Source organism: Petromyzon marinus, chromosome 54 (genome assembly GCF_048934315.1).
Source record: "Petromyzon marinus isolate PM22_M1 ecotype Great Lakes invasive population chromosome 54, UKy_Petmar_22M1.pri1.0, whole genome shotgun sequence".
NCBI lineage: Eukaryota > Metazoa > Chordata > Hyperoartia > Petromyzontiformes > Petromyzontidae > Petromyzon > Petromyzon marinus.
The window spans coordinates 8,642,537-8,669,096 of NC_133720.1; the positions used below are offsets into that span (position 1 = coordinate 8,642,537).

A 26,560-nucleotide genomic window follows, 5' to 3' on the forward strand; every position below is an offset into this window, starting at 1 on the left:
AAATCCCGCGGCACGCACGCACAAAACCACATCCAGTCGCGGTCGGCAGCGACTCCCAAACACGACACAGCCGCTCCACGTCCCCCCTCTCCCTCACATTCACGGGGAGAGAGAAAGGGAGAGAGAGAGGGAGGGAGACAGCATCGCCATCCACCGTCAAATTACTCCGAGTGGCAGGCGCACAGATTCACTCGCGCGGCGCTGCTGGCTGGGCACGCGCCTGTCCACTCCCTCCCACACGCAGTGGTGCTCATTTTATTGACCCGGCAGGGAGGGATGATGGTCCGAGACAACACCCCACACCCACCCCTCACCGATCAAGATTTGAACTCGCGACCTTTAGATTGTGAGCCGACCGCTCTCCCACCTGACCGGACCCGCTGCTGCTGCTGCTGCTGCCAATGGCATCGTGGTTGGTACCGGATTTGCTGACGACCGGTACCAATGGTGTCAAGATCGGTCTCCGTGGAGGAGGCGGATCGTGAATGACGCTACTGGGCAATTGGAGGCTGTCGCCCTCCAGCAAAAGCCAAGGGCAAATGAGCGACGCACACAACAACGAGCGGAGCGCCGGGCAGATAAAATGAAGCAAATGTGCGCAGTAGGGGGTACAGGTGGTGCATCTGCCAGTCATCTCAGTCAGGCAACCCGTGTCACCTGGGTCTGTCTCATGGCCTGCCAGCAGTGAGCCTTCGACACTGCACGTGATGGCCTCAAAGTGCACCTAGCTGGCATAAGCGCCGTGGTGACGCCACCGCCACTTAGTGGTGAATGGCGGCTGTTGTAGTTGCGTGCAGGAGAGTGGGCACACACGCGCGAACGTGTGCATGCACGCGGGTGAGCGAGGGAGGGGAGAGGAGGTGTGAAGAGCCGAGAGAAAAAAAATTCCGCGCACGTGACCGCACGGCTATCAAAACAACGGTGACGCAGCATCGCGGCGTTGCTCACCGCAGGTGCAGCAGCAGCAGCTCACGCCACCGGCCCTGGGGCATCGGCAGCGGGGGGGGGGGGCGCGGTGGGGGGGAGCCGGGGAGGGGTTACCCCAAAGAAGACGATGGGTGCTGGGTAACCAACAATTCACCCCCCCCCCCCTCCCCCCAAATGGGTATTATGTAGATAGCATGGAGCGACTGCACGGTCACTGTAAGTATATATATAGACCTAACCCATCATCCCCTGGGGTCAATAAAATACGTACGACTTTGATGGAGAAACTCACCCCAGCCATGGGAATAAGGAATTTCCAACACTTGCTCAGGGATGTAGACAAGAGCTATGTAATAGGTGCAACAGACTGTTGGGGCTCGTGCTGTTAGCGAGTTGCACATTTAAAGGATGGCACGGGACCCGAAGGGGTGGGCGGCCAACCCCAAACCGACCGTCTTTGTCTCCCTAGTGGCGTTGTTTACACATCGCACCAGGTACTCATTTGAGGCTAAGAGAGACCCAGGACTGGTTCAGCTCGGGTTCGGGAATCGAACTTGAGTTGCCGGGTTTGCAGCACAGCAATACCCACTGTGCCACCGCTCCCCACACACACACACACGGGCATACAATACACTCGCCCTCGCTCACCACACACTCTCACCACACACGCACTCGCTCACCACACACTCGCTCCCCACACGCTCATTCAAACTACGCTGGCTTGCGCTTGTTACCGATGACTGGCGGCTCGTGCAGCGCGATGCCCTGTGCCAGGAGGTGCTTGCGGATGCAGGCGAGGCGCTGAGCGTTGGGGCCCCAGCGCTGGCCCAGCTTGTGCACGTGCTGCACACGCGTCACGAAGCGCATGTCCTCGTGCAACTTGCACTCGGGACGCCAGTCGGCGGGAGGCACCACGCGGCACGCGCCGAACGCCTCCGCGTGCCCGCGCATGCTCTCCACGTACGCCACGGGATCCTGGAACTCGCGGCTGCTCGGGCGCAGGGTAGGGATCTCGGAGAGGTCCGATGGCGGGGCGGCCGGCGGCACCGCCGACCGCGCCGACCTGCCCGGCGAATCGGCCGAGGCCCTGGTCCTGCTGCAGGCCGGGGCCGACGGTTGCGGAGGCGCGGGAGTGGTCGGTCTCGCTCCGCCGGTTTCCCCGGCGCCCGGCTCGTCTTCAGCCGCCGTTTCAGCGCAGCCGGCGCCGCCTGCCGTTGCGCCGGGCGGTTCGGCAGTCGTGGGCTTCGCCCTCTTGTTGCTGTTGTTGCCATTGTTGCTTTTTGGCTTCTCGCTCCGAGCGGGACAGGCGGTCGTCGTGGTCCCGAGCCGCGGCCGGGCGATCTCGGCTGCCTTGCCATTCGCGCCGTGCGTCGCTGCCTCCGCCCCGTCCCGCTCGCTCCGTGCCCTCGGCCTCTCCACCGGCGTCTTCACCAGCGTCACAGTCACCGTCGCCGTCGTCACCGCCGCCGACGCCGCCGCCTTCTCATCGGGGTCTCCGTTGGCCGCCCGCCGGACAGAACTCGACCGCAGCGCTGGTCCCGTGCTGGCCCCGCCGCGATCGCCGCTGTCGTTTCTCGCCCTCTCCGCCTCCGCCGTCCTCTCCGCGGCCATCGCCTTCCTGTGCAGCTGCTCGCTCACCGAGCGCGTCAGCTTTGCCTCCCCCGCGGTGGGGCGCCAATGGCGCCGCGCCACCGCCGTCCCTGCCGCCTGCGCTCCCCTCGCCGGCCTTCGCTCCCCGTCGTCCCCGCTCCGTCCGAGCGCCCTGACGGCCGCCCCCTTTCTCAGACAGCCGTTAATTTTTGCGGTGTAGCCGGCGTCGCCGCTCTGCTTCCCGGCGAGACACGGAGACGGCGATGGCGCCGGCGGCGCCGGCTGCGTACGCGAGATGATGCGGCCGCCGGACTTTCCGGCTGCGTCGGATCCGGTCGCCCCGAGCTTCGGCGTTGCAATGTCCGCGCCGCCCGACTTTTCCGCGCGGCTAGCGCCGTGCGCCAGCAGCCCATTGGCTCGGAGCGTCGGTCGGCACGAACTGCGGCCGCCGCCGCTGCCGCCGTTCTGCCGTCGCGTGACTGGCGCGTCGGCGTGGCCCTGGCGAGGGGGCGGCCGTGGGGAAGAGCCGCTCCGCAGCGCGGCGCCATCGCCGCCGCCATCATCGCCGGCGCTGCCTCCGCCGTTGCCGGCGCTGCGGAGGGAGTGGCGCCGGCCCTTAGCACAGTAAACGTGGCCGTTGCGGATGGCGATGGCGCAGCGCGAAGACCGTGGCTGCATGCGGGCTGCCGCCACGGCACGCGCCGCCGCCGCCGCCGCCGCCGCCGCCGCCGCCCGCACCTTGCCGGCCGAGTTGGCGCACGGAGAACCGTTCGGGAGTTTAGAATCCTGCGGGAGAAGGGGGAAGACGGGGGAGGAGGAGAATTGAGAACATCGACGATCACAATAAGCGAGTACGCGTGGTAGTGGTGCCGCTGTTCCTGCAGCGCAGGGCGATCGCCAGCGAGTGGAGGGCGGGCGATGTTCCCCTCGAGTAACCCAGGTAACTTGTGGTGTCATTTTTGACGCCGGCAAGCGATGGCCGACCACTCTCTTCAAATTATGTCATGGGGATCTTTATCGACCCTGGGAGTGGAGCACAAGGCACGCGGTGTTTTACGGTCGGAACGCGCGCCACCACGGGGTTAACCAGGGCGGCCTGCCGAACTCAGAACCGCGAAAAACTCTGCAGCGAGCGGCGCAGGCCACTGCTGGTGGCAGAGCCTCTTCTGGAGCCAACTCCAGAGGCCACTTGGTCTCTTCTTCCGCGTCTCGACCGGAGGCGTACCCACGATTGCCCCACAAGTGAACCGCTCACGCGGGCTCACGTGGGCAGCCCGCCGCCAGCGTGCGGAGCTGTGCCCGAGCGTGAACCGGGAGAGGCGATGAGAGCGGGGAATGAGAAGAGGTAGGACGGGGTGGGGGGAGTAAGAGAGGAGAAGGGGAGCAGAAGCAGGGAGAAGATGGTGGAATGGAGAGGCCGGATGAGGAGGAGGAGGCATTGTGTTTTGCTCCAGGGTGCCGAGGGGCACGCTCGCTGCTAATCCGCGACACCGCCACGGAGGAGGCCCGGGGCGGCGGCATTGAGCCGGATTACTACGCCGGTACAACGCACCCCGGCACTCGGGCGATCGTGCCAACACATGTGTGCGTGCACGTGTGTGCACGTGTGTGCACGTGTGTGCGCGCGTGTGTGCACGTGTGTGCGCGTCTTTCAGCGTGCGTGTCTGTGCATCCCTTGGTGCGGTTGTGTAAACATCGCCACTCGGGAGACAAAGGCGGCCGGGCGTGGTGCTGGCCATCCGCACCCCCGATGTGCCGTGCTGGTCTTGATGCTACTCACTAACAGCACTTGCCCCAACAGTCTAATACAGGCTACACAGGAGACCTTTGTCTTGTGTTTATGTGTGTGCGTGTGTCAGTATGTGTGCGTGTGTGTCAGGGGGAGCGGTGGTGTAGCGGTTAGCGCACTGCGCTACGAACCCGGCAACACGATTTCGATTCCCGCTCGCGGCCAACACCAGTGGTGATAGATCTGTGCTGGTAACGTTGTTGCTCAGTGCTAGCTGCGTAGCTGGTGCGGTGCGGCGACACGGCCGCTTCGTCCGCCTGCACCCAGCCAGGTGGGTCGCTTGCAGACAGATGCGTGCACGTTTGTTTCGGCGAGTGTTGACGAGTCTACACGCGTGTGTGTGTGTTGGTGTTGCAGCATCGCCCCCTTTCAGATGCACTTCTGCGGCCGTTTGGAACGCTCTTCCATCCGATATTATGAAGCCACTGGCACCGTGCACTTTTAAATCATCATCAAGATTGAAACCCGAATGCAGTTTTGCAAAAAATGAGCAACCTCCACTAGCAGGTTCGTACCTTTGGTGACGGCGCGGTGGTCGTGGTGACCGGGCGACGCTGGGCCAGCGAAGGGGGCGCCGGTCTGCCCACCACCACCACCACGGGCACAATCGCAGTGCCGCCAAGGCCCTCCGGGAAGGGCCTTACAGTGCCAGCGCGCACCGCCACCGCCCTCCTCAGCCTCTGCTGCTGCTGCGCCTGCTGCTGCTGCGCCTGCTGCGGTGGCCGGCACGGCCTGGTCGGCGTCGACCAAACTGGAGAGGGAAAGAGAGAGAGGGAGACTCAAATACGATGATCATGTTAAAAGATCCCCCGTATAACCTTACCAGACTGTTGGGGCATGTGCCGTTAGCGAATAGCACCTATGAAGGCCGGTAAGGAACATAACATAGGTGGCCAACACCACGCCTGGACGCCTTTGTCTCCCTACACATCGCACCAGGTACTCATTTGAGGCCGAGTCGATCTAGGGGAGGCCCAGGACCGGTTCAGAAAATCGTCACAGATGTTGGCCGCGAGCTGGAATCTAAACTGGGTCGCCAGGTTCGTAACGCAGCGCGCTAACTGCTACACTACCACTCCCCACGACCATTCACTTGCACACTAACACTTCTCTCACTCACAAACACTCTCTCACACACTCTTCTCGCACACTCACTCTTCTCTCTCTCACTCGAACCGTCTTCTCTAATGTTCACACACTCACTCTTCTCACACACACTCATCTTGCACACACTCACTCTTCTTGCTCACACACACTCACACACTCTTCTCACACACACACACACTTACACACTCTTCTCACACACACACACTCACCTTGCACACACTCACTCTTCTTGCTCACACACACTCACACACTCTTCTCACACACACACACACTTACACACTCTTCTCACACACACACACTCACCTTGCACACACTCACTCTTCTTGTTCACACACACTCACACACTCTTCTCACACACACACACTTACACACTCTTCTCACACACACACACTCACCTTGCACACACTCACTCTTCTTGCTCACACACACTCACACACTCTTCTCACACACACACACACTTACACACTCTTCTTGCACACACTCACACACTCACCTTGCTCACACTTCTTGCACACTCTTCTTGCACACACACACTCTTCTTGCACACACTCACTCTTCTTGCACACTCACACACTCTTCTTGCACACTCACACACACTCACTCGTCTTGCTCACACTCACCTTGCTCACACTTCTTGTACACACTCTTCTTGCACACACTCTTCTTGCACACACTCACACACTCTTCTTGCTCACACTCACAAACACTCACACTCTTCTTGCACACTCACACACTCTTCTTGCTCACACTAACACACACTCGCACACTCTTCTTGCTCACACACACTTTTCTTGCTCACACACACACACTCTCCTTGCTCACACTCACAAACACTCACACTCTTCTTGCACACTCACACTCTTCTTGCTCACACTAACACACACTCGCACACTCTTCTTGCTCACACACACACTCTTCTTGCTCACACACACACACTCTTCTTGATCACACACGCTTCTTGCACACTCACACACTCTTCTTGATCACACACTCTTCTTGCACACTCACACACTCTTGCACACACTCACACACTCTTCTTACACACACACACACACTCTTCTTGCTCACACTCACACATTCTTCTTGCTCACACTCACACACACTCTTCTTGCACACTCACACACACTCACACACTCTTCTTGCTCACACTCACTCACCTTGCTCACACAGTCACACTCTTCTTGCACACTCACACACTCTTCTTGCTCACACTCACACACTCTTCTTGCTCACACACACTCACCTTGCACACTCACACACTCACTCACACAGTCTTCTTGCACACTTACACACTCTTCTTGCTCACACTCACACACTCTTCTTGCTCACACTCACACTCACACACTCTTCTTGCTCACACACACTCACCTTACACACTCACACACTCACACACTCACTCACACAGTCTTCTTGCACACTTACACACTCTTCTTGCACACACTCACAAAGTCTTCTTGCTAACACTCACACACTCTTCTTGCTCACACACACTCACCTTACACACTCACTCACACAGTCTTCTTGCACACTTACACACTCTTCTTGCTCACACTCACACACTCTTCTTGCTCACACACACTCACACTCTTCTTGCTCACACACACTCACACTCTTCTTGCTCACACACACTCACACTCTTCTTGCTCACACACACTCACACACTCTTCTTGCTCACACTCACACACTCTTCTTGCTCACACACTCACACACTCTTCTTGCTCACACACTCACACACTCTTCTTGCTCACACTCACACTCTTCTTGCTCACACACACTCACACTCTTCTTGCTCACACACACTCACACTCTTCTTGCTCACACACTCACACAGTCTTCTTGCTCACACACACTCACACTCTTCTTGCTCACACACACTCACACTCTTCTTGCTCACACACTCACACAGTCTTCTTGCTCACACTCACACACTCTTCTTGCTCACACACACTCACACTCTTCTTGCTCACACACTCACACACTCTTCTTGCTCACACACACTCACACTCTTCTTGCTCACACACTCACACACTCTTCTTGCTCACACACACTCACAGTCTTCTTGCTCACACACACTCACACAGTCTTCTTGCTCACACACACTCACACTCTTCTTGCTCACACACACTCACACTCTTCTTGCTCACACACACTCACACAGTCTTCTTGCACAATCACACTCTCAGACACTCTTCTTGCTCACACTCACTTACTCTTCTTGCTCACACACACGCTTCTTGCAAACACACACACACACTCACACTTCTTGTACACTCACGCACACACTCTTCTTGCACACTCACTCACACACTCTTCTTGCACTCTCACACTCACACACTCCTTGCACACTCACACACACACTCGTCTTGCACACTCACACACTCGTCTTGCACACTCACACACTCTTCTTATATTCTTCTCTCTAACACTTTAACTCGCACACACACTCACACACACTCTTGCTACACATACACACTCACATACACACTCACACACACTCACACACACTCTTGCTACACATACACACTCACATACACACTCTTCTCTCACAATCACGCCCGCTCCCTTGCTTGGTGAATAATGCCCAGGCACTGATGCATCTCTCTGCGCGGTGCACCGCTATTTTCGGGCCGGCTTCAAGCCTCAATGCGGGGGCGGCTTATCGGGTCAAAGGTCACCCTCCCTCACCGCGGGGGGCGACCCCGGTGCGGCCGAGCGTCTCCGAGCCCATTGTGCCGCTCGGCGGGCCCACAAAACCGCCGCGCATTTCTGGAGTGTGGGAAAAAATCTCGTCCATCCATTACGACGAACGAGGGTGGGTGGGGGGGTAGTGGTGGGGGGGGGCAGTTGTGGGGGGCACGGTGGGGGGGGGTGGGGGGCAGCAGTAGCTCTGCTCAGCCGATGGCGTGGAGAGCAATCGACACGATCGGAGTTCGCGATTAGCCTTTCCGGCGCCGAGGAGGTCCGGCTCGAGCCTCCCGGGGAGGGGGGGTCCCCAGTCTCTCCAGGCCTCGTCCCGACGACGCTCGGCGCGCTCCTTAGGCGCAACCGCCGCCAATCTCAGTTGCCAATGGGTGACGCGGCGCCGTGAGCCAACACCCATGCACCGCATGGCAACTCAACGTGGCTCTGCCGGGTGATGGAGGGGTTTCTGGTGACGCGGACCGGGATCCCCCTCGAGTCACGACGTCGGCAGGGAACACCGACAGCACCCCCGGTGGGCGCGGTGCCACGCGTCTCGCCTCACCGTGCCCGTTGCTGGCCGGGGGGCGCGCGCCGGGGCGGTTGCGACGAGGTGTGGACGGACACGACGAGGTGGGGGAGGCGGGGAGGGCCGACTCCTCCATCGCCATCGTCGTCGCTCCTCCTTCCCCGTCCACTTCCGCCGCCGCCGCCACCACCGATGACGCCGAGGAGGTGGAGGACGATGAAGAGGACGCCTCTTCAGCCGCCGTCTCCTCGTCGTCCCACTCGTCGGAGGCCCTGCCGAACAGCTCCATGCTCCGGGGCAGGGCGTGGGTGCCTGCGCCAATGCAATCCACACATGCACGCCGTCGATCGGCATCAACGGCAATGCTCTGCGTAGAGCTGTCAAGACTCCTTTTCAGGAAAATCTTGCTAAGTTTTCACAACAGCGGAGCGATGCTGCTGCTGTGTGATCCCCACCGAGTACTTTGCCGGTGATTTCTGAGCACTGCGTTTGCCCAATACCGCTGACACCGCGCGAAAGGGTTTAGTTCGGGCGTAGTGCTGGCCACCCACCCCCTCTCGTGTGCCGTGTCGGCGCTGCTCGCTAACAGCACTTGCTCCAACAGTCTGAAAAAGGCTACGGGGGGAATGTTTGTGGTATTAGCTTAGGGAGCAGGAAAGCTGAGGTCCGGGAGGAAACCCGTGCAGAACATGGCGAGGGACAGAACGTTCATCCTCCACTAAGAATGGCAGCATGAGTCGGGAATCGAACCCAGGTGCTTCTGGCCGTGAGGAGCAAGTGTCACCACTGAGCCGCCCTGCGCCGCCCTGCGCCGCCCTGCACCACCCTGCACCACCCTGCACCACCCGCAAATAAAAAATGAAATCCACCCTGGGGGCTGAGGGCGATGCCACTTGTCTCGGAGACAGATGTTGGGGGGTTGCGGTTGCCCGGTAACTTCTCTGCCACAGACCCCCCCGGGGGGGGCCTGCGGTGGGGGAGCCACAGGGCAAAGAGGCGCCCAGCGGCATTCACGAGAACAACAACAGTGCGGCGAGCGTGGAGGAAGCAGAGCCGGGGGCGGTGAGGGTTATGGCAATGGTGAGTGTTTCAGTGTGGGTGGGTGAGGGTTGTGGGTGATGGTTCTGGTGAGGGTTTAAGTGAGGCTTGTGGTGAGGGTTGTGGGTGAGGGTTGCTGCAGTGGTTTCGGTGAGCACCTCGGAGGCAGAGGAAGGTGAGGAAGTCCTCCGTCTTGGGCCGCTTGGGACACACATCCACCATGTGGCTGGCGGGGGCGGAGGGGGGCGGCTCGGGCGCCTTCACAGGGGTGCCGCCCGGGCTGCCCGGCTGAGACTGTGCAAACTTGCGCTGGGCCCGCAGTCTGGCACGCACAAAGACAAATATCCCCCCCACCCCCCGTGGAGCTTCAACAGACTGTTGGGGCAAGTGCTGTTAGCGAGCAGCACCTATGAAGGCCAGAACGGCACCACGAGGGGGTGGGTGGCCAGCACCACGAACGGCCGCCTTTGTCTCCCGAGTGATGATGTTTTCGCATCGCACCAGGTACTTATATGAGGCCGAGTCGACCTAGGGGAGGCCCAGGACCAGTTGCGATATTCGTCACTGCTGTTGGCCGTGAGCAGAAATCGAACTCGGGTCGCTGGGTTCGTAATGCAGTGCGCTAACCACTGCGCCACCGCTCCCCACATACGCACACAACAACAACCGCCATTCGCCACTAAGTGGCGGTGACGCCACCAGGGTGCTTGTGCCAGGCTATGTGCACGTTAAGGCCACGTGAAGTGTTGAACGCCCGCTGCCAGGAGGTCACGGGACAAATCCAGTAGGTGCCAGAGGTTGACCGTGTGAGATGACTGCAGATGCACCACCTGTGTCCCCTACTGTGCCAACCCGCTACGTTTAATCTGCCTGGCACTCCACTCGTTGGTGCGTCGCCCCTCTGACCTCCGTTGTGTCTGGAGGGCGACTGCCTCTAACTGCCCAGCAGCGTCTTTCACGAACATCCTCCACAGAGGCCGATCTTGAATCTTGACACCACTGGTACCAGTCGTCGTCATATCCACTCAGCTTTGCATCCTTTTCTACCACAGTTCATCATCTCTAGCCCATGCGAAGCCCGTTTAGCCCCCTATATCCTGCCAAACTGAAGCTGCTTGGGCATGGGGTGGCTGGGCATGCGGACCATATGACCCAGCCATATGCAGCCTTGCCTGCCAGAGGAGCTCAAGGATAATAGGACTGTGTCCAGATCTTTGAAGGATGTGTAAGATCTTTACACAATCCAGTGGTTAAACCCAAGATGGATCTTAGGCAGTGCCAGGTGGATTGCTTCAAACCGGCGCACATGTTTCTTCGAAGGCGTCCATGTTTCGCAAGCATAGAGAAGGGAGAGCATAACTGTGGCTGAGAAGATCCGAAGCTTCGTAAGGAGTGACAGTGGAGTGACAGGCCATATAGCTTCCACCCAGCATTACACAGGTGATGAAACGATAACGCTGCTCGACTGATTCAGTGAGACCTCTGCTGCCAAATCGACGCTGGCCATGAGCACAGTGCCGCATCATTCATGGAGAGGTGAGGGGTTAGAGTTTCATGGCAGATATACCCAGGCAGGTGCTTAGTTGTGGTGGGGCTGATAAGGCCCCACACCTCTTAGTAGCAGGCTCCAGCTTCAGCAGCAGAGCCTCTCAGAGTGAGCAGTAATTACCAGATCATCAGCATACATCTCATGGTTGACCAATAGGAAGCCATCCCTTGACCGCATCAGGGCATCGATCAGCCTCATTTGAATTTATACCAGATGGAAATACCTCCGGTACAGGCATGAAAAGTGTCTAAGAAGATGATAAAATATGTATAAGCCAGAGGATATCCCTGCTGCATCCCAAGGTGAAAAGGAAATGGCTCTCATTCCCTGCCAAGCAGCTTTATCCGGGCCTGCCCACCATAATAAAGGTCCTTAATGATTGTAAGCAGCGGGTCAGGGACCCTGAAATCACGAAGAACTCAGAGCCCCGGCCTGTTGATGGTATCGTAGGCTTTGCACACACACACACAAGCACACACACAAACACGTGAAGAAAAAGACAAAGACACCCCTGATAGCTTTAACAGACTGTTGTTAGGGTAAGTGTTAAGGCTATTATTTAGTTAGCTAGCGTGATGAGGGTTAAGGTTAGTGTCTAGTTGGCGAGCTTGGCGAGCTAGCGGCCAGCCCACTGCCCTCTGCTCTCTCCCTTCCCCCTCTCCTCTTCCTACTCTCCCACCTCCTCCTCATCACTCTCCCTCCTCCTCCTCCTCCCACCATCGCACTCACTTCTTGCGAAGGTTTCCCTCCTCGCTTGCTGCCCCTGCCCCGGCAGTGGGGGCTGGGCTGCCCTCCCTGCCCTTGTCGCGCTTGCGTTTGCAGGGCAGGACTGTGGGGAGGCCGCTCCGAGCCAGTCTAGAGAGGGACCCGGCCTTCAACTGCGGCCCCTTTCCACGGCCTGTCAGAGACACAGACACCATTATCGCCATCATCATCATCATCGCCATTGTTGACACGGCCCCGTGGCACGCATAGCCGATGCATGCACGGGCGAGCAGAGAGCGTTTACCCATCGCGGTGTTGGCGGCGTGGGGGGCGCGCGTGGGCAGCGGGGGGGCGCCCCCCTTCTTGGCGCCCCTCTCGTCGCGAAGGGAGCGGTAGAGCGCCTTCTGGATGTAACGCTCCTCCCACCACAGGATTCCATGGTTGTACTCCTGGCCAGGGTGAGGAGACGCAAGGCGTATTACCACACAGCGGCGACGCAATACAACGTGGCACGCTATGACACGTTACTAAAGAGTACACCCCAATACAACGTAGCATACTATGGTACGTTACTATACAATAGGTTAATATCTTACGATAGAAGACATGGAAATAAAATGCTCAAGATCAATGTCATCATGGCCAAAACTGCTGATGCCGCCACCACCACCACACTACGTCCTCCACCACCACCACCACCACCACACCTCCTCCACCACCACCACACCTCCTCCTCCTCCACCACCACCACCACCACCACACCTCCTCCACCACCACCACACCTCCTCCTCCACCACCACACCTCCTCCTCCACCACCACCACCACCACCACACCTCCTCCACCACCACCACACCTCCTCCACCACCACCACACCTCCTCCACCACCACCACACCTCCTCCACCACCACCACACCTCCTCCACCACCACCAAGCCTCCTCCACCACCACCACATCTCCACCACAAACACCACACCTCCTCACTCTCAATGCTCCCCATCCTCCCCCTGACCCCACAGCTGCTGCAGGGACCTCCACGGTCTGCCCCGACGGTCTCCTCCTCCGTCTGGCCCGGCGCGCTCACACTCTCTCTCACGCTCGCTCTCTCTCGCGCTCTCTCTCTCAGCGCGAGAGAGAGCGAGCGTCTCTCTCTCTCGCGCTCACGTAGATTCAGCGCACATTAACGTGGTTAATGTCCAATTCCACTTGCCGTGCCGGATGATCGCTCAAGCACGGCGCGCTCCCTGTCCACGCGCCTCGTTAACAGCAAATTAATGAATCACCACCACTCTCTCGCTCTATGTGCGCGAGTGTGTGTGAGCATCGGTGCGTGCATGTGAGTGTGTGTAGGGGAGCCGCGCTTTGAACCTGGCAAACTGCTCACGGTCGATAACAGTGGCGCCGAATCGGTCCTGGGTCACCCTTAGGTAGACTCAGCCTCAAACGAGTGCCTGGAACGGTACGTAAACATCACCACTGGGGAGACAAGGGTGACCAGGGGCGGTGCTGGCCACCCACCCCATCGTTTGCCGTGCCGGCCTTCAGAGGTGCAACTAGCTAACGGCACTTGCTTTAAGTCTGTTTGGCTACACAGGGGAATATTTGTCTTTGGAGGGGAGCGGTATTGCAGTAGCGGTCCGTGCGCCGCGCGACGAACCCGGCAACCGGAGCTCAATTCCCACTCACGGCCACCGCCAGCTTTTGTTGTCCGAACTGGTCTTTGGCACCGATGGCTGTCTTCTACTGACGAACCCTAGCGAGGGTGAATACCGGTCTCATCTCACCGCTTCCCGTTAGGATGGCCAAGCATTCAGCTCCACAGGTTGGCGGTCTGGCCAAGGCCGAGGTCACGTGACAGCACGCGGGTCGTGGCTCACGTTCAGCCGCACTCCCCGAGGTACACATCCATTGATTGTCCGCCACGGTGGCAACGCCGGATACCGGGAATCAAACCCGCCCTGGTTCCATTAGAAATAAGTTAAATTAGCGTATTGGCAGGCCTCCAGTCGTAGTGCGCGGATATCATACATTATTTTTGCAAATATTATTTATTTTCCCACGATTCGCAACCCCGGTCAGAAAATCTTGCGGGATGGTGGTGGTGATGCATCAAATCAGCCCTCGTGATGTGGAAGCAGTCAGAAGATGAACGTTACAAGCAGCTGAACACGAAGCTTCACAGTCTGTTGCCGTACAGCAGCACCCAGCCTGATGACGATTGGCTGCTCCGTGTTCCAAAGGCAGATTTAACTCCTCGTGACCTAGACTTGGTCGGACGGTTCTTCGATAAATTTCAAGAATAATTTCTTGGCGGATGGTGGCATCAAAAGATGACGACTCGTGATGTCACCACCGCACGTTCGAATGGGAAAGTGGCTACTGAATCTAAGGAAACTTCAAATGGAGAGTCTGCAGCTCACTAAAGGGGGCAACAGGTGTGTTGTTATGCTCCACCGGTGTACCGCCAATACGTCCAAATACATCCCCGCCCTCCCTTCCCGCCTCTCTCTCCAGTGAACGAGCCATGCGTCGGTGCGGCCAATACGTGGGAACTCTGACCCCGTGACCTTTAGCCCCGACTCTACGGCACGGTGGTCGAGCGACAGGTTCACAACGACAATAATAATTATTAGTTACCCAGGAGAGCCACACTGGGCACCACGGTGGCGACATGTTAATGCCCTAGCTTGGTAGGTAGGTCGTGAGCACGAACGCGGCCCTGGCGCCTGCTGTTAATTTAGAGTTTGTGTGTCTATTTTCCCGTGGTCATGTGGATTTTTCTCCGGGTCCTCTGGTTTTTCCCTCCACATTTAGTATTTGGCTGCTGCTATAAATGTCCACATGATGATAAGCTACTTCGTTGAGCTATCATTTGTGATAGCCACATCGCTACTGAAAAAGAGTTACATAGGTCAGTGGGGCCTTACCTGGTAAAATAACAAAAAAAATGTTTAATCGTTTAATAGAGTCCAACGACTCTTTCTCATGGGTGTCCTGTGTTGGCGATGTTTGTCCAATGTGAGCTATTCTCAGTGTGGGTTGTAGCCACTGAGTGTGAATTATAGCTGTGGGAGGACACTGAAGGAAACCCATGCTGGACACGGAGGGAGAGAACATGCAATCTCCACTCACTCAGCCTCAAATGAGTAGCTGGTACGGGTGTGTAAACATCATACACTCGGGAAACAAAGGCAGCAGGGTGTGTTGCTGGTGACCCACCCATTCACTCGCCGTGCCGGTCTTCATAGGTGCTATTCGCTAATAGCACTTGCCCCAACAGTCTGCGAAGGCTACATGGGGGATCTTTGTCTTTGTTGCTCCCTCTGTCTGATCCCTTTATCCCTCTCTCTCCACATTCCATCCTCCTCCTTCTACTTACAAGACAAAGACAAAGATCCCCAGTGTAACCCCCACAAGCTGTTGGGGCAAGTGCTGTTTGCGAGCAGCACCTACGAATGAATGCCAGGACGGCGCAACTAGGAGGGGGTGATGGTGTGGTCTGCTGTACCATGGCCCGGCCACCTTTGTCTCCCCCGAGCGCCAATATTTATTACGCAGCTTGCCGAGCACGGATCCAAAGGTCCAAAAATGTCAAAGGGTCAGCAACAAACAGCACCACCAAAGTTTGTAATAGATAATTATACAATTTTACAGTGTAATTCATGCTAATTGCATCCCACGACGCTGCAGCACGATTCTCGGATTGACCAAGGTTGTTGGTAAATGGAAGAGGCATATGGAGATGTGCTTCACACACCACACCAGCTACTAATTAAAGCCAAGTTAACATAGGGGAAGCCCAGCACTGCTTCAGACGTTCGCTGCTCTTATTGGTCGCGAGCGGGAATCGAACTCGGATTTGTGGTGCAGTGCGTTAAACACTGTGGCGCCGCTCCACACACAATAGACCAAGATCACCCATATAGCGTTAACAGACTGTATGAGCAAGTGCTATTAGCGAGCACCTATGAAGGCCGGCACAGCAAACGAGAGGGTGGGTGGCCAGCACCACGCCCGGCTACCTTTGTCTCCCCAGTGGTGATGTTTAAACACCGCACCAGGTACTAATTTGAGGCTGAGTAGACCTAGGAGAGGCCCAGTACCGGTTCAGATAATTGTCACTGGTGTTGGCCATGAGCGGGACTCGAACCCAGTTTTCCGGGTTGGAAGGACAGCACGCTAACCGCTACATTACCGCTCCCTGGCCGACTACACACACAGATACACACAAAGATACACACAAAGACACACAGGCAATTAATCCTAAGTGTTTAGATGTGGACTGGGGGAGGGGAGGACGGAAACATTGAGGAGGAGGAGACTGCAGCGTGGTGAGTCTGAGTGGAGGAGGAGGATTCATTGCCGTTCTGGAGCTGAGTAAATAAACCGGGGCCCCACGTTTACAAAGGAACGAATTTTTGTTGCTGTTGTTTTAAAAGCACAGTTGCAGAGCACAGGGGGCCCAAAGGCCCAAAACGCTCAGCGGCCAGCGACAAATAGCACCACCAAAGTTTGTAATCGGCGAGTAACGCCTGTGCTGAGCAGCGCGGAGCAGGGCGAGGGGACGAGGCAGAGAAAGAAGTGAGGTGGACTTGCGGTGTGGTGAGTGGGTGGGTGGGTGAGTGGGTGGGTGGGTGCGAAAATGAGTGAGTGAGTGGGTGAGTGAATGGGTGTGTGAGTGGGTGAGGGAGTGAGTGAGGGTGTGTGCAGGCGATGGGGGGAGTGAGCCGGTTGTGATCGATGAGGTAGAGAAGAGAGTGTGATACGAGTGACTGAATCAATCTGGCAACCCCACCACCTCCTCCACCAGCAGCAACACCATCATCACCACCCACAACACCTCCCCCACCTCTACCACCACCACATATGCGGTGTGCGTGAGCGTGCTTGACAGGGGTTTGACGAAGTGCATTCACAACTTGTAGCAGTGGTTTGCTGTTCCAACATAGTAGGTTGCCCTGGTTAATTTGGCGGTGCGGATAAACCGTAAAACACTGCACTCCGTCTGCTTCGCTCACACAGCTAGTTTAAAGATCCTGTGACGTCATATGTCAGAGCAGGCCATTGTGTGCTGGGGTAACGGAACCAAATTTGCTCAATTTGAAAAATTACACCGCAAAACTACTCAATTTGGATCAAATGCAACAGCACCGTCGCCCTAACTACTCCAGCCTGGGTCGGTGAAACACAGCGCCGCCTTCCTTCACGATAGCGCCACAACAACGATAGTGCCAATACCCCACACGGACCGAGTCACCACCGCTGCCATCGTGATCGTCGGCGAGAGGCGCTCACCCACTCTTCCCACGGCGAGGATGCGCGACGTGGGCAGCAGGCGGGAGAGAGCAGCACCACGCCGGCACCACATTGGCACCATGTGGTCGCACCACGCCAGCGCCACCGCGACAGGAGGAGGCGCGTCGCGTTTGTTTTCGGCTCGCACGCAAGAACGCTGCGCACGTGCACTGGGGCTACGCGCATGAACAGAAGACGCAAGCAGATGCCGCATCTCTTTCACAAACCCGCGTCTCTCCACACGAAAGTCACAAGGCATTTCTGATGGAACCCCTGGGCCGAGCGGCCTTCTGAGGAGTGCATCAGTTTAGCTCCATCAATTAAGTTCAAGCAAACCCTGCGCAGGACCGGTTGTCCCGCCACCGCATTCGCACGCGTATCTCTCTCTCTCTGTGTTTGCGCGGTCGCTCCTCCGTTGGACTCCACGGCACTCCGCAAGAGACAGCGGTGTGCTTAGTAAGAGGGACAGAGCTGCAGAGACGCGGCCTTGTCACTTCACGCTGACGGCACACCCGGAGTAGAAGCGCTAAATCCAGATGAAAAACTAAACAGGCGACTCACAAAGCAAGCGCGGTGGTCAGCGCCACAGAGGCACAGCCCCCTCGCATCCTCCCCGCCCTTCCCACGCGTTGCCAGACGCTCACAGTAGTGGCCAGGGCCGTCTCGCGTTACAAAACTTCAGCTGCGAGCGGAATCCGCGGACTCGGCACTGCCGCTCGACACCCAGCGCCCCGCGGCCCCTCCGAAGCGTCCCGCACGCTCCGCTCACCTTCCAGCGTGACTCACTCTCCTCGCTCACTGAAAAAGAGCTTCATAACTCATTAGATTTTTCCAGTCGAAATAAAGATTCTGATTCTGGGATCTCAGGATTCTGATACCCCCCATGCCCCAACATCCCTCACTTCCCCACATCCCCACAATCAGCCACACACACAGACTTCTGGGAGTGCATGTCAGCAACATGGGGTTCAACACATGCAAAGATTTTGACCGGTTTTGACATTCAGCGTCCTATCAGCAGAGCCAAGCTTGCCGATGCTGATGGCGAGCTGCCAGAAGGATGCGTAACAGCTCCGAGTCTCAGCACCGCGGGAACGATCACCAGGAAACGCTCCGGGCTCCTCCACCGCTCCCGGCCGTAGCCATGGTGTGCCACGGGTGGTGGTGGTGCCGTGTGGTGGTGGCACTAACGCGTGTGTGTGTATGGGAAGTGGTAGCGCAGCGGTTAACGTGCTGTGCCATGAAGCCGGCGACCCGAGTCCGATTCCCGCTCACGATTATCTGAATCGGTCCTGGGCCTCCCCTAGGTCGACTCAAATGAGTACCTGGTGCAGTGTGTAAACATCACCACTAGGGAGACAAAGACGGTCGGGCGTGGTGCTGGCCACCCACCCCGTGCCAGCCTTCATAGGTGCTCGTTAATAGCACTTGCCCCAACAGCCTGTTAATGCCATACAGGGGATCTTTGTGTGTACGTGCGCGCGTGCATGTGTATGTGCGTGTGTACGTACATGTCCGTGCACGTGCGTGTGCATATGTGTGTGCGCGTACGTGCATATCATGTTTGTGAGTGATAATTCTCTCCGTGGGAGTGTGGCGAAGTTGGGTGCGGTTTTGGGAACCGCGTCACGCTGCCCGAAACGCAACGCCAAGGCCAGAAGAGAGAAACACTGAGGTGGACTTCTCTCAAAGTGACTCATTACCTCTGAACCCTGCCGTGCACGCACGCACGCATCCACAAACACGCATAAACGGGCGCACATGCACAAACACACATGCACGCACGCATCCACACATTCATCCACGCGTCCAGACATACACATGCATGCACGCAAACACGCACGTGTCTAGGTGCGTCCGTGTGTGCTGCGCATTTTAAACCACAGCGCACATTTGCATTTCAAAACTCTGCTCAGCTCTCTCCTCCCCTCTCTCTTTCTGCTCCTCAAGTGACCGAAATTATTCAGCAACAGGAAACTCAGGAGCGCGTACAGTACGGGCATTCACCCGGCCGCGACCACGGCGGCGGCGGTGGCAGCCGCAAACCCCCCACCCCCCTCCCCCCCCCCAACGCACACGGCCCAACAGTTGGGTTCCGGCCGGCAGCCCTGGTCAGTATCAGCACGAGGAACGAGCGTGGCGCCGCTCGTGTGCTCCTCTTTGTCTGCGTCTTTCACGGGACGGGCCGTCCCAATTGAGTCGGCTGCCCCGCGTCGCTCAACGGCACGGCGTGGCTCCGTTCCCCGGCGACTCGCCGCTGCTCCGTTCCCCGGCGACTCTGCGTCTCGCGACAGGGCGAGCTCCCGGCGCAGCTGGCGAAGGCGACATGCCTCGGCCAAGACAAAGACCGCCGTGTAGTCCACGCCGGCTGTTGGGACGAGCGCTGCGAGCGAGTGGCAGCGCCTTTTGAACGCCGGCACACGGCTACACAAGGGGGTGAGGGGGGTGTGGGCCATTGCTGCATGCGCCCGGCCGCCTTTGTTTCCCCAGTGCTGATGTTTACACGGCACTAATTTGAAGCCGAGTAAATCTAGGAGAGGTCAAAGATTCGTCAATGGCCGTGAAAGGGAATCGGACTCTGGTCGCCGGTTTTGTAGCTTAATGCACTAACCACTGCACACGAACACAGACACTACACACACAGACACACTCTGCCTGTCACAACACACACACACTGCACACGCAGACGAACATGCATACACATTTCAGCCGTTTTGAGGCTCCCTCACACAAACGTTCACACCAAACGCACGCTAAAATTCACTGTGTGCGCATGTGTACGCCTGTGGAGGAGGCTCGTGAATGAAACTACTGGGTAGTTGGAGGCAGTCGCCCTCCAGCAACAACGGAGGACAGAGGAGTGACGCTCACAACAACAGGTGGAGCACCGGGCGGCTAAAGCACAGCGAGTTGGCATAGGAAGGGGCACAGGTAGTGCATCTCAGTAAGCCAACCCATGTCCCGTGATCTCCTGCCAGCGGGCATCCGACACTTCACGTGGCCTCAAAGTGCACCTGGCCTGGGACAAGTGCAGTGGTGACATCACCGCCACTTAGTGGTGAACGGTGGCTGTTGTCAATTAGCGGTTTGCACACGGCGCTACGAATCCAGCGACCCAAGTTCAATTCCCATTCACAGATAATCAACATCAGTAGCAAATACTACACCAGTAATGGACCTCCCCTAGGTTAGCTCCGCCTTAAGCAAGTACCCAGTGCGGTGTCAACATCAGCACTGGGGAGACAAAGGTGGCCGGGCGTGGTGCTGGTCACACCACGCCCTCGTGCGCAGTGTCGGCCTTCATTAGGTGCTTACTAACAACAATCGACCAAACAGCCTGTAAAGGCTATAAAGGGGATCTTTGTCTTCATTTTTTCTGTGTGCGTGTGTGTGCGCATGTGTACGTGTGCGCGTGTGTACATGTGTGCATGTGTGCGTGCGTGTATTTTGCCCACAGCGCCATTCCATGAGGGATGCGTTTGGACAGAACTGGGAGAAGCTGATTTGAATTCAGCGTGGAGCTGGCCGCCCCACCAAGTCGCACGGCGCGGAGATCCACTCGCTCACCCACAATAACACCGCCAACCACATGGGCACAAACTACTACCGCACTGCTGCATATCATCGCTATGGCCGCGCCGAGTCTCTTCAAAGGCCACCATCAGGAGGGTTCCGCTACGTTGTGGACGTTGTGGCCATGCTCTTCGTGAGCAGTGGGAGTTCGGCTTGCACGGCACCGCTGTACGGGAGGGGGAGGGGACTCGGCAGCCACACCGCACAACCCCGTGCCTACAACACCTGGCAAGCCCCGGTGCCGACTGTTGAACCCTGCTAAGCTTGCGAGGCTCCGGCCTGTGAACCGAGTCCGGGGCGATTTGGCGTCGCCTGACGAGTGGACGGGGAGTGGCGGGGGTCAAAACAAAGGGACAGAGGTTGCAACCCACGGAGCCCCTGTGACCTTGCACGGGTCAAGACGATGCTCGCGACCAGATGTCCCGATTTACGATAGGTTGATTCACGGGTTCGATCGTCGTGTAGGTTACAAGGTGGATTGTATAACTGTGGCTCTCATAGATCCAGCGACAAATCGAGTTGTCACATCGTGGGCAAACGTGCGCCGACTGTCGCTGCCGCTACTTGCTCAGAACTCAAATTGGCATGGTCGGCGAGGCATAGTGGCGCAAGAAGTTATACGCACGTACGGAGCAGCAACGTTCTGGCGCCGTGCCACCTTTTAGTTTGTTGGGTGGCGGAGGGCCTTAGCGCACAGATTTGGTCAGATCATTACGAAGTGGCCTCAAACAAACATCAATTGTGATCAATGATGATGACCGCCAGTCTCAAGAAACAAACTCACTCAGTAGACAATTCACCTCCTTCCCGTAGCTGTCCCTCCGCAACGGAGATGGTTTAGTTTTATTTTGTATGTTTTTGGGTGATTGGTTATCTTGCTTGTACTTTGCACTATCGTGTTTTGTACTTTGTGTTGCTGTAACGTTCTCTCCCGCCCCCACTGGACATCTATGAAAAAGAGCTTGAGAGCTCATCGGATTCCTCCAGTATAAATAAATATTCTGACTTAAACATCCCATCAGCCACATACTCTAACCTCTTTTTGTAGTGCGTAGTTTCAACAGCATTGGTTAAACAATACAAGCAAAACTCTGGACCAGTTTCGACATTCAGCAGCAGAGGTCAGGTTCTGCTTGAATCAATGCTGCAGATGAACTGCCAGGTGCCAACTGTTTAATGGCAAGGGCCCTCTATGCGAGATACGGGTCCCAGTTCCACGAAAAACTCTTCTTGACAACAAACAACACAGAATCATCACGACCCTCACTGTGCCTCCCACTGGAGATAATTTGGCGTACTCTGCCACTCTGGCCAGATGTGTTGGGAAATGTGGGCGTAACCCACACTTCACCCCACCACCACGGGCGACCCGCTGCCAATCTCAGACCGACTGTGCCGGTGGTGGTGAACTCACTGACGCTGCACTGCCAGGACGATATATTTTATTTGACAAGGTAAGGCCCCACTGAGCTACTATATTGCTCTTTTTCAGAAGCGACCTGGCTGCCACAAATTAAAGCTCAACGAAGCGGCTTATCGTCCCGTGGAAATTTATAGCAGCCAAAAGGTCTAAACGCACAGTAATTATAAATGTGGAGGGAGTAAAATCCACGTGACTATGGGGAGTAAGACATACAAACTACATATACACAGGTGTCAGGGTCGGGATTTAACCCACAACCTCCTCCATACCAGGCAAGGGAGTTAACATCCCCTAGCCACCGCCAGGAGCCGGAATCCAGCCGGTGCCCCGCTGCACTGCAGCACGTCTTCCCTTTGACGCAGACCAATGGTCAACGGCTCCATCGCAGACGCGATACGAGCTGACAGAGCCGTGCATCGTAACATCGCAGGACAACAAATATCACTACCGCCACGACGCCACCCGCCCCATCCCGACTATACATCCCACCAATCCCCCACCACCCACCCACCCATCCCCCATGCGACTTCCGTCAGGAACCCCCTCCCACCGCCATCTCCTGTCTGTCTTCACAGCGCCAGCCCCAGGCTGTGTCCGTGCGTCTGTATGGCGATTAGTTTGTACATCCAACAGTGACCATGTTTGTACATCTGTCCGTTTTTACATCCACCCGTTTGGACGTCATTCTGTCCGTGTGTCCGTATAGATGTCTGTCAGTCTGTGTCCGTGTGTGTGTGTGGTTCTGCCTGACCGTGTGGTTCTGTCTGTGTGTGGTCCTTGTTGTACAGTTGAGTGAAATGAGTGGATGGTATCAGAGCGGACACTCTTAAATATACATTTGAGTTCCTTTTGTTTAGCCGAATTCTAGCTCTGTGAATGATAAACTTCGTCACGTGAGAAACCCTCTTGACAAGGCATATAAAACCGATGTTTACAGGCAAGGACCCTCTCCAGCTAAGTGAGCCCACGTGCGACTGCCGACAGCACTTGCCCCGACGGCCTGTTAAAGGCTACACGGGGGACCTTTGGCTTTGTTTGCGCGGCACGGGATTACGACCACGTGTGGTCATCGCCGGCGTGGTGGCGGCAGTGGCTGGGCAGGAACTGGCTTCACGAGGAGCGGAAGGGCCGCGCGGTGGGGAGGGGGAGCACAGCGGCAGCAGCGGCAGGGAGCCCAGCACCGGCGCTGCCACCATGCTCCTCGACAGCGCACGCACGCGCACACACTCACGCATATGCACTCAGATACACGAACACAAAGATCCCCGTGCAGCCTTAACAGACGGTTGGGGTAAGAGCTGTTAGCGAGCACCTATGAAGGCTGGCACGGCACTCGAGGGTGAGAAGCCAATGCCACGCCCAGCCGCCTTTGTCTCCCCAGTGCCGATGTTTACACACTGCACCAGGTATTTATTTAGGCTGAGTCGACCTAGGGGATGCGCAAGACCAATTCAAATAATAGCGCATTGTGCGGATCACCGTCTTTGTCTACACGGAGACACGTACACACATCGAAACACACACCCAATGACACGCAACAACATACGGGCAGGTGCTGCAGTGGTGACACTCGTGGGCTCACAGCAAGATGGCCCTGGGTTCGATCTCCTACCCAGGTGCCTTTGTGTACGGAGTTTGTATGTCTCCCCCTGTTCTACAGAGTGAGTGGAGGTTGTATGATCTCCCCCCCGTTCTACAGAGTGAGTGGAGTTTGTAAGTCTCCTCCTGTTCTACAGAGTGAGTGGAGTTTGTATAGTTACCATGAGTGACAATTATCTGAACCAGTCCTGGGCCTCCCCTAGGTCGACTCAGCCTCAAATGACTACCTGGCGCCGTGTGTAAACATCGCCACTGGGGAGACAAAGGCGGCCGGGCGTGGCATTGGCTACTTACATCCTAGAGTGCCGTGCCAGCCTTCATAGGTGCTCACTAACAGCACTTGCCCTAACAGTCTGTTAAGGCTATACGGGGGATCTTTGTCTTTGGGTGGGTGCGTGGGTAGGTGAATGGGTGTGTGTGAGCGAGTGTATGGGTGGGTGAGTGAGTGTATGGGTGGGTGGGTGAGTGAGTGTATATATGGGTGGGTGAGTGGGTGAATGAGTGCTTGAGTGAGTGTGTGTGAGTGAGTGAGTTGTGCCCTGCAGTGTGGTTGGTGGTTGCATACCATGTGGTGTGTGAGAAGACACATTGTGTCTGGTATGGACTGAGCCCTCAGCGTGGGCGGAGTAACTGAGCAAAGTTACACCGATTACGAGGATAATAGTGCTGTTTGTTGATGGCCGCTTGACGTTTTGGCTCTATGGGGCAGCTCTGTCTTGCTATTTGTGCGACTGGGGCACGCGCCGCATGGCCAGTTTAACCGAAGCGGCGACATTGACCGGCAGCAGCGGGCAGCAACTGAACGGGCGAGGCGCCACACAAAAAGCCCTCACCTAGCCCTGCACAGGGCCCACTCGCCGCTAGCGGGGCCCACCACCGCATCTCGGCAGGCCAAGCAGCGCAGAGCCCGGTTAAAGCACTTTGGATTTGGTGTTCCGCATTGTAACACCGGCTGTGTTGGCGGCTTTGGGGTGCGAGATGCTATCCAGGAGACTGCAATACAGCAGTGGATTCTGGAATCCATCTGTGCAGATATTGGAGTGCGTATCCCTAAGTGCAGTGGTGGTTTTCCCCGGGTTCTACGGTTTCCTCTCACGTGAAGCTAAACTCTCATTACTAATGGGAGTCAGAGACCCCACAGACTATCACAGACACCCCCAGACTTGCAGAGATCCGTAGGCTCACGCAGAGAGCCATCTATTTATATGGACACCTAAAGAATCACGAACCTCATGCACACCTATCTCACACACATGCCCGGCAAAGATCCTCCGTATAGTCTTTAACAATATTTTTTGGGCAAGTGCCACTAGCGAGCACCTATGAAGGCCGGCATGGCACACGAGGGTGTGGGTGGCCAGCACCACGCCCGGCCGCCTTTATCTTCCTAGTGGCGATGTTTACGACACACCACATCAAGTTCTAATTTGAGGCTGAGTCGACATAGGGGAGGCCCAGGACTGGTTCAGATAATCGTCACTTGTGTTGACCGTGAGTGGGAATCGAATCCAGGTCGCCAGGTTTGTAGCGCAGAGCACTAACCACTACACTACCGCTCCCCACACACCGATAAATACACTCACCTGTGCACACATGTACAACGCACACACAAAACACTATACCTGCAAAACACCTGTTCAAACATACTTTCCCACAAGTACACACATGCACAAAGACAAAGATCCCCAAAGTAGGCTACACAGGCTCTTTGGAGCAAGTGCTGTAGCACGGGAAGCGAGCCACTGCACTACCACTCCGCACCACGCATACAGTGTGTTCCCCTGTAGCGCCGCGTGTTGGTTTAATAACGCGATTTGGATATAACGCGATGAACATATTTAGGGGACACATTTTTTTTTTAAACGCAGATGCGAATTGGATGTAGCGCGATCGAGCGAACGGAACTACGTCGCAGCGCGAGTAGGAATACGCGGTAGTGAGGCTGCCTCGGCGGAGCATCACCACACACGGCACTGGGATGCTGCTGGATGCTTCGAGCTGCTACCCACGCGTTTCAGTCTTTTGGTTGGCCTGCGTATGCATATCACGCCTTATCGGGGACGGTGCTTTATCCTATATTATTCATGAAAACACAATATTCTCATAACGCGGTGTTCTTTATAAAACGGAACTACCGTCGGGTTATAGGAGAACAGACTGTAGGCACACATAGAGAGACTCATCGACTCAAACAGTTACTCAGACTCACGTAGAGACCCAGAGACATATGCACAGATCCATAGACTCACACAGACCTAGTACACACACGCGTACGTGCGAGTAATCCCGTCAGCATCTCAGACTAACGCCCACGTCGCGGTTCCCGTAAAACTCCGGAACTCTCTTCAAGAGTCTTTCCCAGCCGCCTGCGCCAGAACGAGTGACGCTCTCCGCTCGTTAACGTCGCCCAGTGAGGAGCGCGGCGCTGGGACGTCGCCGGCAGCGCCGTCGACGGCGCCATTCGCCGGGAACACGCTGCGCGGGCAGGAGACTCGGTGATGTCTCCGCACGCGCAGCCTCCCGGACAAACACCAACAACAAGAACCGTAGCCGTTCACCACTCGGTGGCGGTGACGTCACCACGGTGCTCGTGGCACGCCAGGTGCTTGCGAGAAGTGGACCCTCCCCCCCCTAACGGGACATCTGCGCAGGTTTGAAACGTTCAGGCTGGCCCTGCCCTGGGGTCCATTCGGGATTTAATCTGCAGGCTGGATCACAATGTGAGGAGCTCACAGATCCTTGAAAGATCTGGACACAGT

The 26,560-nt window shown here is 56.8% G+C and overlaps 1 protein-coding gene across 3 annotated transcripts in view; it reads right to left on the reverse strand.

Annotated features, from left to right (window-relative positions):
• The window catches only part of LOC116954168 (uncharacterized), an 87,173-nt gene that overhangs the window by 29,117 nt on the left and 31,496 nt on the right, over nucleotides 1-26,560 (reverse strand). For all 3 annotated transcript variants that reach the window (XR_012929618.1, XM_032974651.2, XM_076052159.1), the window contains exons 2-7: nucleotides 12,218-12,362; nucleotides 11,938-12,106; nucleotides 9,818-9,981; nucleotides 8,658-8,933; nucleotides 4,822-5,057; nucleotides 1,662-3,303 (exon numbers count right to left, since the gene is read on the reverse strand). Coding sequence is in view for 2 of the 3 variants with exons in the window: in XM_032974651.2 (XP_032830542.2) it covers nucleotides 1,662-3,303; nucleotides 4,822-5,057; nucleotides 8,658-8,933; nucleotides 9,818-9,981; nucleotides 11,938-12,106; nucleotides 12,218-12,362 (2,632 nt within the window). In the remaining variant the exon portion in view is untranslated. The remainder of the gene's footprint in view (nucleotides 1-1,661; nucleotides 3,304-4,821; nucleotides 5,058-8,657; nucleotides 8,934-9,817; nucleotides 9,982-11,937; nucleotides 12,107-12,217; nucleotides 12,363-26,560) is intronic.